The sequence below is a fragment of the Haliaeetus leucocephalus genome, unplaced genomic scaffold, assembly GCF_000737465.1.
Source record: "Haliaeetus leucocephalus isolate CR32 unplaced genomic scaffold, Haliaeetus_leucocephalus-4.0 Scaffold536, whole genome shotgun sequence".
NCBI lineage: Eukaryota > Metazoa > Chordata > Aves > Accipitriformes > Accipitridae > Haliaeetus > Haliaeetus leucocephalus.
The window spans coordinates 4,322,913-4,338,340 of NW_010972972.1; the positions used below are offsets into that span (position 1 = coordinate 4,322,913).

Genomic DNA, 15,428 nt, shown 5'->3' on the forward strand with positions numbered 1-15,428 from the left:
ATACAATGCCTGGCACAATAAAGTCCTGACATTGCCATGGAGACGTGAACTGCCACTGTAATACAACCAATAACACCACGATCCTTTGTAACAGATACGAGACCCCAGAGATGGCATTTCGCTTCTCACAGTGAATCTCTGCAGGTCATTGTCTTCTGTCAGATCTCGCCTCGAAACCAGTGGTAAAGCTGAATACGGCTAGTACAAAAACTGCCCTTTCTCTTTGCTTTAGCTTCAGGCCAGGCTAAAAGCTGAGCTATGATGTCTGATGTATGTTTAAAAGGCACATGAAGCTACTGAAGCATGCCTTGGTCCTTGCCAGGTGATATATTGTCCCCACCTTTTTATGTGCAGCTATAATGAGCTGAGCCCATTTTTCCACTGTTTTTGAAGCTGTGATTTCTCTGTCTGGGATGTAGGATGGAATTAGATTTAGCAGCCTTTCCAGTACCATCTCTGACCCGTAGTCCACATAGTACTGCTGGGAAGCCAGTTCTGCCAGATCTTCTTCCTGTGGGACCCAAACAAGCCAAGTTAATGCTGTTACCAGGCCACCACCTCAACATCCATCCTCCATCACTCAAAGAGCTCTTTGTAGAGGCTGGCTGTACTGCTGCTTCAGAATGGTGTGGGGATTTTTCCTTTCAGCAGAACCTCACCAGTGCTTTTTGCACATATAAAGTTCAGGGATTGACCACTAAAAGCTATGATTAAGCCTTAACATGTTCAGTGACCAGCACCATGCAACCCTGTACTGTGTGTGAACATGTTTGTCCCAGTCTTTCCTTGAAGTTCAGTCTCCTTCTGATGCCTGCAGTCAGCAGTGGGTGATTTTGCTATGGTAGGCAGGGTTTAATGATTAAAAACTGCATGTATCCATCATTTCTCATATTTGAGAAGCCCACCAGCTGATGCACCTGTGCATAATGCAGAACTGTAAAATGTCCTTCAGCGCAGCTACATTCCAAGCACTTTGGGGTCAAATAATAGAGCTCCTGAGATGATAAGAGCATGAGGACACCAGGAGCAAGAGACGGGGAGGAAGAAAGGGCAGGACTTCTCATAGGATAAAAGAGCTGCAGTTAATGCAATATAGATGGGGAAAGATGGTTTAGTTCTCAAGGTGACTGGACTCTACCAGACCACAGGAGAATGATTAGGTGTTGGGGAAGAGAGATATCTTCAGTTTGACACCTGGATGATTTTAAACACAAGCCAAAAAAACCCAAATGAGATGGACATATTGTCAGAGATTTTGATCTTTCTTGAGATGCTCATTTCAGTGACACTGGAATAATTCTGTAAGCTTCCAAAGATTCTAGAAGCATAGGTTTCTGCTGCCAATGTCCCTTTAGCATAAGACAGCGTTACTGGGTTTGTATTGCATGGCAGAGGTCTGGGTATCCTGAAAAACATTTCTCATGTTTAAGGCTTAGCAGGATTCACCAAACAGGATCCTGCTGTGTACTCCTGATCTGGTGATCTGGTTACAGGCTACCTGTGGCCCTCCCAAATGAGGCTAATGGATGAAGTGGCCTTTCACTCTCACATCCAAAATTGACCAGGAGAGGGTGCTCATGCAGCACATGGGAGCGTCCAGTCTGTCCCCAGCCAAGAGGACGTGATTCCTGTAGCTACTGTTTCCCAAGCGAATACCATAATCCCCAAGCTAGCAGGTGTTCAGGGATGAAGATTTCTCATCCCCTTTGGTGCAACCTATTTCACCATGTCCAGGATACATGTTGGCCCAGACCAGTAGCTGCTGAGGTCACATACCTTGTCACACCGGTACTCCCCAAACTTCACCCCTCGCACGATCTGTTGGTAAATGAGATTGGTGGCCACGTTGTCCTCACTTGGGTTGTGCCAAGGAGTGAAGATCTCCTTCCTGAAGAAGAGCCGCCATGGCGCGTTGCGCTCCTGCGCTCCCTGCTCTTTGGCGTACTGCTCGCACTGAGACACGGCGTCCATCACGTGGTCGTTGCCGCTCCCCAGCGAGGACACCTAGGCAGGGCAGAGGTAAATGTGGCATTCACCCCACTAAATGTTGACCTTTCTAGGTAGAGATATGTATCTCTGAGTCACTCACCCAGGCTTCCTTTTTTTATCAAAATAAATCAAAGTAGCTATCTCTACTAGCCAGCCAAGATTGAATAGGTCTACAGCATAGCTGGGTAAGCAATTTTGTTTTGAGCCCCAATTTCCCATCCAGAATGAAAGGAGAACATCAACGTGAACTAGCAAAGCCAACGTTCCCATTATAAAGTATTGTTTATTCATACTGTGCTTTGAAACACCCTGTTTCAGTGTCATGGACTTGGATCCAACCATGCTAAGCATCAGACAAACCCAGAACAAAAAGCCTGTCCTGTTACAGAAGACTTATCACCTCTGTCTTCTCACTGTGGTCTGGCATGAAGCCCTAAAGCACTATATCTGCTGAGTGAACATCCCTGGATGAACGTCTCCTCAAAAAAGACCAAGAAGATGGAGTATAAAACATTTTCTTCTCCACCCACAGGCAGAGGTGGCCACATCTGGAGGTGAGAATATACTTCAACCTCTTACACAGCTGCTGTAGGAATAATTCTGTTTCATTGGCTTACAGCTGTTGTCTCATCTGATGAAGTTTTACCCTAGGTCTGTTTTCCCTTCTCATTTATGCTTACCTTTATTTTTACAGAATTTCTGAAAAAAAGCATGTTTTGAGGTTAAATAAATTGGGTTAAATGCCAATGCAGGTATGGCAGTTTGGATTTTAGCTCATTTTAGAAGCTTAATTTCAACCATTAGCTTTCCCGTTAAATATATTTTCTCCCTTGCATAAAAATCCAGGCTTTTACTGGAAATTCACCTCCGAGTATCTTGACTGAGAGTAAGAGCATAGCATCACAGAATAATGTAGGTGGAAAGGCATTTCTGGAGGTTTCTGGTCCAGCCCACTGGTCAGAGCAGGACCATCTCTGATCAGGTTGCCTCGTGCCTTCTCCTGTTAAATTCTGAATATCTCCAAGGAGGGAGATTTCATAGTGTCTCTACAGCCCTGCTCCAGCATTTAACTACTCGTATTGTGAAAATCATGCTGGGACTTGCACTGTAGAAATCTTTCTTCCCGACCTCAAGGCTGGCCATTTTGCTCAGAGCACAGGGTCCTTCTGCCCTCTGGAAGATATGTGACAGCACAGAGAACCTCCCTCTTCTTTCATAGAGCTAGTCAGGTACCTAACTTAAGATATACCTTGTCAAAAAGTGCAATGTAAAGCGAAAAGCCAAATCGGTCCTTCAGGCTGATTTTGTCGGCCAAAGAATTACAGAGCTCTTTAGCGGTTGTTGCAGAGTCGGTCAAGAGTGTTTTTGTTGTCCCATCCATAAATGTGACAGGCAGCATGATCGGTTTCTTGGACTTGGTTGCCTAGTGGATTAAAATCAAACTTTATAAAGACATGTGTATTTCAATCCCATTGAGACCATTTACCTACGTACTCTTCCACCCACCTGTGGTAACCATTTTCTAATTCCTGATCTCACTGACTGGCTGCTTTTCAATGCTACCATAACATACTTCTCGACAGGATAATGTACGCTCAGCCACTGGAAGCACTTGGAAGTCCCAGATTTTTTTATTTAATACATTCAGTCATCAAAATGCCTAATCCAGTAAATCCAAGCATGTCCGGGAATGCTCCTGGGCACTGGAACACAGCTGTCTATGCCAGTAAATCAGCATAGAAAATGAACAATTACTGTACAAACTGTGCCTCTTCCAGCTACGGCTATCCCCGAAGAAGTCCGAGGGACCATTCTCAGTAGGCAGTTTGCCTGTGGCCACATTCATCTGGAAGACAGTTTCCTAGCGTACATGGGGGCTTGCTCCGTGCCAGCTGGCCTCAATGCCCGAGAGCACTCTTGAGGACATTTAATTTAAAAGTATTGATGTAGCCAAAGGAACTGATCTTCAACATAGTCTGGAGCAAAGCCAGGATGCACGGGGAATGCCATATTTTGGAAATACATGAAAATTCTTGAGAGAAATAGGTATATTGTCATGTTACTTTCTGTCCTGCCAGAAATGTGGTTCCCATGATAGTGAAAGGCTTAAACCCTGAGCCCCAGCTGCCTGGGGAGGGGATGGAAGGGCTCGTACCTGCAGCTCCAGCCAGCTGGGTGGCTGTGTCCTTGTCCCATTGGCAAACGTCCGCCTCAGCCTCTCTTCGCAATAGGGGGCATAACCCGGGGGGCCTCCATTGATAAAGTTCCTTAAATACTGTTGGCAGCAGGGAACATGTTGGTTAGACCATGGGCTGTAGAGGCCAAGCATTTGCAAAGGTTAAAAAGCAATGTTTTACTGGAGAAAAGCTCTGTGGGACTAACGGCAGTGATACCGCTCAGGCTCAGGTTGTTCCTACATCACGTTGCTGCACCCTTGCCTTGTTCCTACACTGTGCATTTCTGGCATCGGTGGAGATAAGATACCAGCCTAGACAGACCTTTGATCAAAGCCAGTGCAGCAGCTTTTCTATTCCTGCTATTGCTGCCACTGCTTTCTATCTCTGTACTTTAAAGATGTATTATAAAACGTTATTGAGTGTTGGCCAAAAAGATGGGAGTGAATGAAAAAGACCCATAAGAAATGATCCAGGGGAACTGTAAGCGAATGCTGCTCAGAACACTTAGCAGCCAGTACAAAAGATCTTTCACAATTACACTAAACAGATGCTTCTTTAGTCAGGTTTTAAATTGCATTTTAGAAGATTCCAAACCAGAATTTGAAGCACTTTATATTAAAAATAAAACTACATTATTGTAGAGAAACTGATGCCTATCATCTCCAACAGCCCAAGGTACAAAAGGGTGATGAATAAGGGCAGAATTAGTATAAACCCTCTCCAAAGCTTTTGGGGATATTGCCACATATTTCAGCATGGACCATAACTTTGGACAGAGGTACATGTGAAACCCTGGCCCACGTTGCCCAGAGAGGTGGTCGATGCCCCATCCCTGGAATTATTCAAGGTCAGGTTGGACGGGGCTCTGAGCAACCTGATCTGGTTGAAGATGTCCCTGCTCATGGCAGGGGCGTTGGGCTAGATGACCTTGAAAGGTCCCTTCCAACCCGAAGTGTTCTATGATTCTATGTCTGAATCTCCAGAGCTACCCATAAATTATTTCTGAGGAGTGCTTCGCTCACTTAAAATAATGTTCTGCTATTAAAGATTTAAATCCACACAGCCTTCTGTGGCATACTTTCTCAGATCTCATTTCCAGTCATAATTTAATTTTTTTGCCACTTTGCCAGTGATTTATCTGCTTTATTAGATGTCATACTGGCAAGGCCTGGGGATGAAGGAGGGATTTCTATTCTTGACTTCAGCTCTTTCAGTGCTGAGGACACGGTACCTGATCTGATATCTATGGAAATTAATGGAACATCTTTATCTCCAGCAGGCTAGTGAGAAGGTCCAGGCTCCAACATTCAAAGGTCTGAGAGGGACAAAGGAGGTCTTATAACATGGCTAAGCAAAGACACAGTGCTGAGCCCTTTGCCCTGAGCCAGCTAAACTCTTAGGCAGGGGATTAACTTGAGCAGTCCAGTGTGTGTTCTGGTTTTGGCTGGGATGGAGTTAATTTTCTTCTTAGTAGCTGGTACAGTGTGTTTTGGATTTAATGTGAGAATAATGTTGATAACACACGGATGTTTTAGTTGTTGCTAAGTAGCGCCTATCCTAAGTTAAGGATTTTTCAGTTTCCCATGCTCTGCCAGCAGGTGTACCAGAAGCTGGAAGGGAGCATGGCCAGCACAGCTGACCCGAACTAGCCAAAGGGATATTCCATACCGTAGAACGTCATGCTCAGTATATAAACTGGGGGGAGGTGGCCAGGAGGCACAGATCGCTGCTCGGGCATTGGTCAGTGGGTGGTGAGCAATTGCACTGTGCATCACTTGTCTTTTCTTGGGGTTCATCTTTTATTATATTCCTTTTCATTATTATTATTATATTTTATTATTATTATTGTTAGTATTACATTTTATTTTACTTTAGTTATTAAATCATTCCTATCTCAACCCACGAGTTCTACTTCTTTTTTTATTCTCCTCCCCATCCCACTGCGGGGCAGGGTGCGAGGGCAATGAGCGAGCGGCTGCATGGTGCCTAGCTGCTGGCTGGGATTAAACCACGACAGGGGGTTAGTCAGACTGTAGGTGTGTAACTCATTTGGAAGGCGGACTGTTCAAATCTAAGCAACAAAACTTTGCCCAGAAAAAAGAAAATCCTTAAGAACAACCTGATTTTCAAAAGTGTCGGCTGCTTAGCATCTCCCACTGACTTCAGTCCTGCTGATCCACAGTGCTTCTGAAGATACGTTACCTGTCATCTCTCATGTGGCTGTTTAGAGCTGGAAGTTTTCAGTATGACACATGGTGGGGCAAGTTGCAGCATGCAGAGAGCAACTATGCAAATATACTTCTAGGTAAATTAAACGCTTGCCTTTATATATGCAATTTTTTATATTAAGTTATATTTATAATTAGCTGTGTAGTACTATTTCTTGCCAAGTTTGTTAGAGTACAGGCCTAAGGTCATACTGTCAAAGCCCGTAGATGCTTGAATGAATGCATAGACCTTTGCATGTGAGAAATAGGGGAGAAATGTGGGCTATTTTGGGTGTACAAATTCCACTTGCAACCTCCCACAATCAACTTTCCTGCCAGAAGTCATTTAATCACATCTTCACACACCTACAGTGCAGGAGGCATCATCTGAACAAGTTGTTTACACTCCCTTTAGTATCATAGGAAAGAGAGAGTCGCTTCTCACGAGTGACTCGCCTGATCCACTTTAGACGTTGAACTTGGGATCATACTTTTCTTAGGAACTTGATGTGATTTTCATTCCTGGCAAAGATAAAGACCAGGATTCCCTGTACTGTGAAACCCAAGAGAAAAGCTGGTCCCATGGATGGAAAAGAAAATGTACTGGCAGATAATTCATGAGACAAATATAATCTACAATTTACCTTCACAAACTTCTCAGAAGGAGCAAAACATCCCACGCAGAGGGACATCAGGATCCAACCCCTGGCGTGGCTGCTTTTGGACGGGTTCTGGGTCAGCTGCTTGCATATTTGACAATAGATTTCATCCCTGCAATAGGAATGAAAAAAGCATTAGAGTTAAGGAGGTGGTGGTTTTCAACACGAACAGAGAGAGAGGCAGACCCTGTCTGCATGTGATTGATAGTTAAAAGTTCATTTTAGCATCACAAGGATATTAATTTAACTGCCCTTATGATGGTCACCCTGATCGTTGCAGTGTCTCTAAAATGCCATCCATCACCAGTCCTGTAACGTCCACTGAGTCTTCCCTGTGCTTCAGCTGAGATTTCCCACAGCTGACTGACACTGCTTAGAGAAAGAGGGAAATAAAAGGGAGTCTCAAGGTTCAAGGAAGCTCAATGTCACCTCTGGATGATGGAATCTATTCTGGCTTCTTACAAAGATTTCCCAGTAACACCAAGAAAGTCTCCTAAACTAACTTTCATAGAGGGCCATCGGCTGGGAATATTCATTTGCTGGAGCTATCGGCTCCGGTAGAGGTCAAGGTTTGTCCACCTCTTACGTCCAAACAGGTCCATACATTGGCAGGTGTCTCAGTTTGGGATTTAATGTCCACTTTTGACTTTAACTTTAGTTCTCTACATGCAAAATGAGGAATAACAGTACTTCCTTGTCTACATGGGAGGCAACAAAAATGTTAGCCAACCTGTTATACTGACAAACCCCATGGGAAGGCCCATGGGACACTACAACGTCTGCCTTCAGAGCAGACTTTGTGCAGAAAAGTAAGGCTAAGGTTTTCATGGTGAACTGGGAGGATAAAATGAAAATTAGAGAAGCTGGTCATCAGATGGTGATGCCCACTGTTCCTGGAGTGAGCAGATAGTTGTGAGTGAAAAGAGCAGGAGACTACATAAAAGAGGACTGTATTATAACACGCACACATATAAACGGGCTAAACCAGAGATGTTGGCCTTAGTTTGGCACTTTCCAATTTTCGAATGCTTAATTTAGCAACTGAAATGAGTTTGAGTTTTTCATTAGTATACCATTAAAAATATTCACACAAACAAAAGAGATTTAACGGTCAAATAGAAAACAAAGGGTAGTGAACAACAAGAGTGAGCATTAAAAAAACCAGTCTAGTAGCCACTAACACTTTCAGAAGCATTTGAGTCTCTGTTTGTGGTCTTCCCATCAGGCCTGATATGGATAGTAAAGAACATGATCCAGCCCAGCCCGTATTACACAACACAACCAAAAAAATGATATAATGAGAGCCTTGTAAAGATGCACACAACAGCAAAATCATTTGGACAATAGCTCAAGGAAGAAGGAATGACAAGAATGGCATGTTTATGCCTTTGTCTTGATTTCTAACCTTAAGGCTGGCCTGAGGATGCCATTACCAATAATGAAATGGAGCTTCTCCAGGTTGGAGGTGGGTCGGTCTTCGAGCATGCTATTACCCTGGAGCGTGGACTCACCATCGTGAAGTCTCTTTGTCACCTGCCAACCAGACACATTGCTCTCTTTCAGTACAGCCAGTTACTATGTCCCCCCCACCCCCATCCCAAATGTGTGGTGCTCCCCAGGAGGACCCCTCCACCAGCCAGGAGGGGTCTCAGAAGTTCTTCAATCTAGCACTTTATCGGCAATGGGAGTGTGTGACTTTGTTGGCTTTAATCACATACGAGTGAAGCTGAAAATCATCCTGTTTAGTCACACTCCCACCTGCTTGGTCTTTGCCCAGGGTTTCTACAATGGCACCCTTGCATCCCAGCTCTGAGCTGGTCCTGCAGCCAGAAAAGGGCCACCAATGATCTCTGGAATAACCCCAGCTTATTGCCAAGGAAGGCCTGTCCCTTTAACTCAGTTATATTAAAAAAATTATTAAAACACTGACAGAATGGACCCACTCCCCATGCTAATGATGCAGCCAAAAGCACATAAGCATGGTGCTGTTTGTGAAAACAGGGATGGCATTCATCCACCTACCAGCTCTCTGTCTCAGCTAGTCAACCTAGTCTCCATTTAGAGCTGCTGGAGAAAGACGGGCATTTCTAGAGTGCTTTCAGAGCCACATTAGCTGTTTAGGGGTCCTATTTCTCCCCACTGGCCCTAAAGGGAAGGAAGGTGACTATCTCGGAGAGCATTTTTGCGCTCTCAAGCAGCTACAGCCAGGTGAGAAGGTGCCTGCTCTGGAAGTGGGCATGGCAGTGTGTGAAAGAAGACTGAATCCATGTCTTTGCATTGTTTTCACCCCCCCCCCCAAAAAAAAAAAAAAAAAAGATTTTTTCCCCCCCCCTTTTTTGAGATGGGATTTTCAAAAGCTCTCAGCTTGGGCTAACTGCTCCCGTGGGGAGTTTTACCCCTGGCAGTGGAGAGGAGCAGAGGGTGGGTGAGACCCCCACCTCTGCTACCCACGCCACGGTGGAGGGCAGGAAGCTAAAAGCAGGGATAACGTTCAGACCATCGTGGAGTGGTGGGAGGTATCGGCAGCTAGATGGAGGGCTGTGAGAGAGGGGAGGGAAGGTGCCGGATGGATGGAGAACGGGAGCCGAGGGGAGGCCGGCGCGAGGCGCAGAATGACTCAAGGAGACACGGGAAGCCAACCTTTCCCCTTAAACACTCCTTAAATCTTTCAGGCAGAGAGACAGGTAGCGCCAAACCCAGAGGAGGGCTGGTTCTATGTTGTCTAGGGAAAAGCAGAAGAGAGTCAGAGAGGGCTGCAGACAATCCGACGGCACTTGTGCTGCCAGGCGGCCAAGCGTCTCCTCTCACCTCCTCGGTCAGTTTGGATTTCTTCTTGAGTGTTAAGGAGACCAGTTTGTGCCGCACACTGTTCTTCTTGTGCCCATCAATGTGAGTACTCTGCAAAGCAAGAGGCGAGGATGCAATGCGGTGAGACACAGAGCCCTGCTGAGGACGTGCTCTCCCTGCCTCCCCCGGGCTCCTGCAAAAGACCATTAATCCTCAGCAGGGTGAGATATTGCAGAGGCTGGTGGGAACCAGAAGTGTGGACCCATATTCCCGTGCCCCTCAATAACCCAGGTCTGGCTCTGAATTTTGTAGATAGTCTCTAATCAATGAGCCTCCCTCAGATCAAAATTACATATTGGGGACGTCTGAAAAAAGTTATGTTGAATACATGGCTGACTCCCAGTCAACCCAGGTCCACCCAGTTCTGCTTATACCATTCAGGCTTGTTCCTACATCGCAAATGAGATGAGCAAGGCCACTCTCTGAGATAAGCCATTTGCACAGCAGGTCTGTGAGCTGGAAGTCATCTAGCCAGAGATTCATGGACGGGTAGTTACCCATTGTGGTTTCATCACTGTTAATCAGCTCTGTGCTCTATCAGAGTTCCCAGAAGAATAAATTTGATGTAGGACAGACCCAGGCACTGACTACCTATCATCAAGTTACTGTTGGCTTTCTATTTTCATACCAAATTTATGTCAGCTGTGGGATTTAAATGGCATGGATAATCACTTGTGATTTTACACCAAATCAACACTTGGACTCCTGCAGATGTGATGGTTTATATCCATTATAAAGCCAAGTTGCTACTGTAAATTTGGTTTTGCATATCATCACACTCAGGGTCAGCTCAGACATCCCTGCACTGTTGTGCACTCTGCAGAGCAGACATAACCACAGAGGAAAATGACAGCTTAAATTTTCCTTCTCTGCCATACTACCTGATGTCTCAATTGGCCAAAATATGCCTTTTTGTAATAAACAAGCAAGAAATGGTGGGTAGAAAGAATGAAAGGTGATTCTTGGTGTATATTTTCACAGAATTACAATCCAGATGAGGCTACTATCCTTCTCAGGTAATTCACTGAAAGTGCTGAATGATATCACCGTCTCTAAAAACTTGGAGATTTGTTAATTTACATCTGAAAATGCCTCTGGGGCTTGTCAAGATGATACTACAGAAAACTTCTTAAAAATGCAACAGTGCCATCTAGAAAATGCCAATACCAGGTAATATCTTGTCCTGTTGAATAAAGTAATTGCCAAAGATGAAAGCAAATCGGTGCTATAGACAGAGATTTATCCAGATCAACATCTTATCTGGGAAGGGTCCTAAGACGAAGTCCTCCAGTGACATCCCAGAATGCACTGAGGGTGCAACAGGGATTTTTTTCTTCTTTATTTCCACAGCTTAATCTCCTGGTAACTCTTTACTTCCTGCTCCAAGATTAAGGGCACATTTTTAATTTAGTCTCTTCTGACCCAGGGCAGATCAAAAAGAAATCTCCAAATGACAGACCGATGACACAGGACATTGCATTCCCCCCATGTGTTTCTGCCCTGTGAGGTGGAGGAGAGAGATCAAAGCCCTGTAAGAGACATCAGGGCACTTTCCTTACTGTATTGCTGGGGAACATTCAGTTCTCCCTGTGAAGAAGGGACGAGATCAACACGTGACACACGGGCAATTGTCCCTTCAGAGCATAATTGCAAATGAAGACGACAAACTGCCTGCAGCAAACCCCACAAGTTGTTTCTTTCCAACACATTTCAATATCCAAAAGCTAATAATAGTTTCTCTTTTACAGCCACAGCAGTTACCTCTCCTTCTCCCTGCAGAGCCTGCAGTTCTTTCTTATACGTCTTTTTCCCAAGAGTCTCATAGATTTTTGTCATCACTGGTATCTTCTCGCCACCGTCACTCATGGCTGTGTGATATTTCGGCTCAGGGAGGTCTCCCATGAAACGGAGGATAGTGATCCATACAGCAAGTGCTGCCTATTTGAAAGGAAAGATTAACTCCATTAGCTTGCACCAGGGCAGTGGAGGGGGTGGTCAAGCCATGCTGAATCCATCAGGATTGCTTTGTACATCTGCAGGAGATAAAACATTTTCCTGCATCACACATAACAGTTTTGCCTGCAACATACGCTCCATCTGAACAAGCCGGGCAGGCTGGTGGCTGGGACCGCAAATTCAGGCTCTGTGTTCATGCCATCATGAGTGTGCCTGTGGACCCTAGAAGAGGTTTGTTTCTTGGCCAGGAGATGCCAACCTTATAGAGGGGCAGTGACTGGCAGCTCCTAACCCACTGCAGAGAGGAAGGAGAACCACAGCAGAGCCAAGTTCATGGCCAAGTAATGTTCTTTATAGCCATGCAGATTCAGTACGGTTCTGCTCTTGTACTGCTGGCTATAGATCAAGTGTTTCTTCTCTGCTAGCTCTGCACTGGTGCATATGACAAGGTAAGAAGCAACTTTTACAGCTGCCGAGTAGCTGCTTTACAAGCAGTACTCATTCAACAATTTTTATCATCCATGTCCTGAGCCTAGAGTACTTCATTAATTGTCTTAACACAAATATCAAGGTACAGACATGGACTCACCCCTCTACTGCTACATCCCTCTAATGCTTGTTGTCTTGTCATTGCTCAAAGGATGCTGGTGGGACAGTGTCTACTGACACACGTGCAGCAGACGAGGGCTGTGCTCTCCACCAAACCACGAGCACACCAGTGTATCCCAAAGGGAAACTGCTGGTGCCCTTTGGCTGAAGGGTTCCCCAGGCTTGCTCCAACCCACCCTGCCCTGCTCGAAGCTTTCCACCCCCTGCCTCACCAACTGGTCTCCTTCATCCTCATGGTACAAGAGAGGCTGCTTGAGAGGCCGGCGGATGTAGGTGTGTGTTGTTGTGCCCTGGAAATACGTGGCAGCAAACTTGGCAAATTTGTACTCCGAGAGATCTTCCTCCTCTTCCTCAGGGAGAGGCAATGCTGCATCCAGGTCCTCTTCCTCCAGCTCCTTCTGTGCTCGCTCAAGATCCTGGTGGGGAAGGACATGTCAGGCACTCAGCATGGCTTTAAATACTGAACTACCCTTTCCCTTTGGGCCTGACTTCTGTCCATCTGATTTCCATCCCAAAAGGAAAAGCCAGCTGGAGGGAAAATCATGAAATATAACTCTGGAGCCCATGCAAAGCCCAAGTCCTGAAGGACATGCCTGTGCCCAGGAATGTCCCCAGAGCAGTAGGAGAAGCAACAAGCATGGCCCCACTCCTAGCATGGGGAAAGGGTGTCCAAGAGCTAAATGCCGTGAGCTGTGGTGAACCATGAAGAAAAAGATCTCAAAGGCCACGGGTCCTCAATGATTTTCTAGTGATATTGCTCTCCTCCATTCCTTGGCCCCAGAGAAAGCCTGCAGACTGCCTGCCTGTCCCCAGCCACAGCATGGTAACCCTCTGGGGCTACACAGAAGAGCCTGGTCTAGAAGCAAGCCTTCAGAGACCCACTTTTGTATTGCCGTACTCTCCCCTGACTCATTAATGTGTTGCTAAAGCCTTTCACGTGATAGCCAGGCTTGTGTATGTCTCTAGTACCTCGAAGCCGTTGGGTGCCTGTCCTTCCTGGCCAGGCAGGGAGGAGGTCGTCCCCAGGAATCCAAACATTTTGTCCACCATTTCCGAGTCGTTCACTGGCTCGTTGCGAGCTTTCTCCATTTTTTCCAAGAGCTCTTTCTTCCGACGTGCTTCCTCTTTCTCCTTTACTTCTCTCTCTGCATCTTCCCGCGCCAGCTGGGCCAGGCGTACCTGCAAGACAACAAGTACAATGAGTGAACTGCTCCCTCGAAAGAGCTGGCACTAAATTCTGCAGGGCCTAGCTTCAAAAAGGCAGACTGCCCTGTGCTTGGGGCACTATACCATCATCGTGACTTGGAGCAAATCAGTGACATGTCCATGCCTCAGTTTCCTAACTGCAGAGGGACAAAGCAATAACATTTTTTCCTTCCTTAGTGCCTGTTTAGGGGGCTCGGTCCATGCACAGAGACTCTCACTGATCTTATTTCTTTCTTTTATACAACAACCATGTATGTGCGCACACACACAGTGTCCCAGTTCCCCCTTCAGCCTTTATACAATAGCAAAAGCAAGTGAATAATAACCATAATCTCTGGCATTCCTGTGCAACAGATCAGAAATTCTGGAGCAGCTTCAAACTAGTTAGAGCATAGAGTACTTTAGTGAATTAAATACAAACTGCTAAAGCAGGGCAGAAATCCCTTAGATATTTTTGGTGTTCCCCCTCAAAGGAGCAAAACTAGTCCCTGGAAAACAGAGACAGAGCCCCAGAAAGAAATCAGTCCCTGCGTACTTGGTGCTTCTTTTCTGCTTCCTCTTTGGCTTTCTTGGCACTCATCTCCTTTCGGAGTCGTTCCTCTTCCGCCAGCCGAAGTTTCTCTGCTTCCAGGCGTCGATGATACTGGCGGAATAAACACAAGAGCCCTTCTGAATAGGCATCTACTTATTTTTGAAATTCTTTTTTTGCTCTTTAAAAAACAACCCCCCGAGCACGTGGTGCAGAAGCGTGTTTATTTGCCCTCTCCCCACCTCCATTCCCCATGACCGACCTCTTTTCCGTGGTACTTACTTCCCCCCGGAGACGCTTATACAGCCTTCGGGCGATCATGCCCCGGGCATATGCCTGGACGGTGAGGACAGCCCAGAGGCGGTGGCGGAAAGCCCTACGGACCAGGTAGCCCCGGCACCGTGCCTGAAACTCGATGATCCGCCGGCGAGCCATGTGGTACTGCTTGTGGAGCTTGCGGGATCGGTAGAGGGCCTGCAGTCTCAGGAAGCCGATCCGCATCTGCAAGAGGGAGCAGGATGAAACCACCCCACCACCCCGGGGCTCGCCCACCGTAAGCAGATTTCCACCGCTAATCTCCTTCTTGCACAGATGTAAACAAGAGCCACTGAAATCAGGCCCCACCAGGATAAGCCTTTGGGAGGGAGGTTCTCCAAGAGGGTGGAGAAATGAAGCTCTCCGGCTGCTGCACTGATTCAAAGCCCAGGAAGGACAAAGGCAGCTTCTTCCTCACTGAGTCCTACAGATTTTCTGCCCTTGAGAGCCCTCAGGGGGTCTGGCTGGTCATCTCAAGGTAGCCACAAGCCATGAGGGTTGCTCCCATGGACGTCCAGCATCTGCAGACCTCCTGCCTGACAGCCAAGGTGCTGTTTCATGGCAGGAGGCAGCATTCTGACCAGCCTGGAAGTGGCTATTCCTACCAAGTTGCAGGCTTGGAGGATGATATTGAGACACTTTTGACCCCAACACACTTCCCAAATGACCTGCTGCTGGGTGAGAGCCACCTGGGACAGGGAGAGAAGAGGGCCATGGACTGGCCTGGGGAGAAACCCAGATATGGTCCCACCTGGAGATGGAGTCTGTTTTTCAGAGGAAGCTGCTCTTGAGTTTTCAGTCACCTGGAAACTAGAAGACTTTTAAAACCCCAAGTGACCAGTTGGTGCAATGGATGGGGGAAAGGACAGCTAGAAGTTGGTCAGGTGCTTTCTTCAATGAGAAGGCAAAGCAGCAAGAGCAAACCTCCACTGAT

At 46.4% G+C, this 15,428-nt stretch overlaps 1 protein-coding gene across 1 annotated transcript in view; it reads right to left on the reverse strand.

Moving 5' to 3' along the window:
• Nucleotides 1–15,428, reverse strand: part of MYO7A (myosin VIIA) — a 64,446-nt gene that overhangs the window by 13,414 nt on the left and 35,604 nt on the right. The window contains exons 20-31 of the mRNA XM_010576605.1: nt 14,462–14,680; nt 14,186–14,293; nt 13,414–13,623; nt 12,657–12,860; nt 11,641–11,817; nt 9,841–9,930; nt 8,438–8,565; nt 7,018–7,144; nt 4,145–4,264; nt 3,239–3,412; nt 1,777–2,004; nt 341–511 (exon numbers count right to left, since the gene is read on the reverse strand). Of these exons, the coding sequence (XP_010574907.1) occupies nt 341–511; nt 1,777–2,004; nt 3,239–3,412; nt 4,145–4,264; nt 7,018–7,144; nt 8,438–8,565; nt 9,841–9,930; nt 11,641–11,817; nt 12,657–12,860; nt 13,414–13,623; nt 14,186–14,293; nt 14,462–14,680 (1,956 nt within the window). The remainder of the gene's footprint in view (nt 1–340; nt 512–1,776; nt 2,005–3,238; nt 3,413–4,144; nt 4,265–7,017; nt 7,145–8,437; nt 8,566–9,840; nt 9,931–11,640; nt 11,818–12,656; nt 12,861–13,413; nt 13,624–14,185; nt 14,294–14,461; nt 14,681–15,428) is intronic.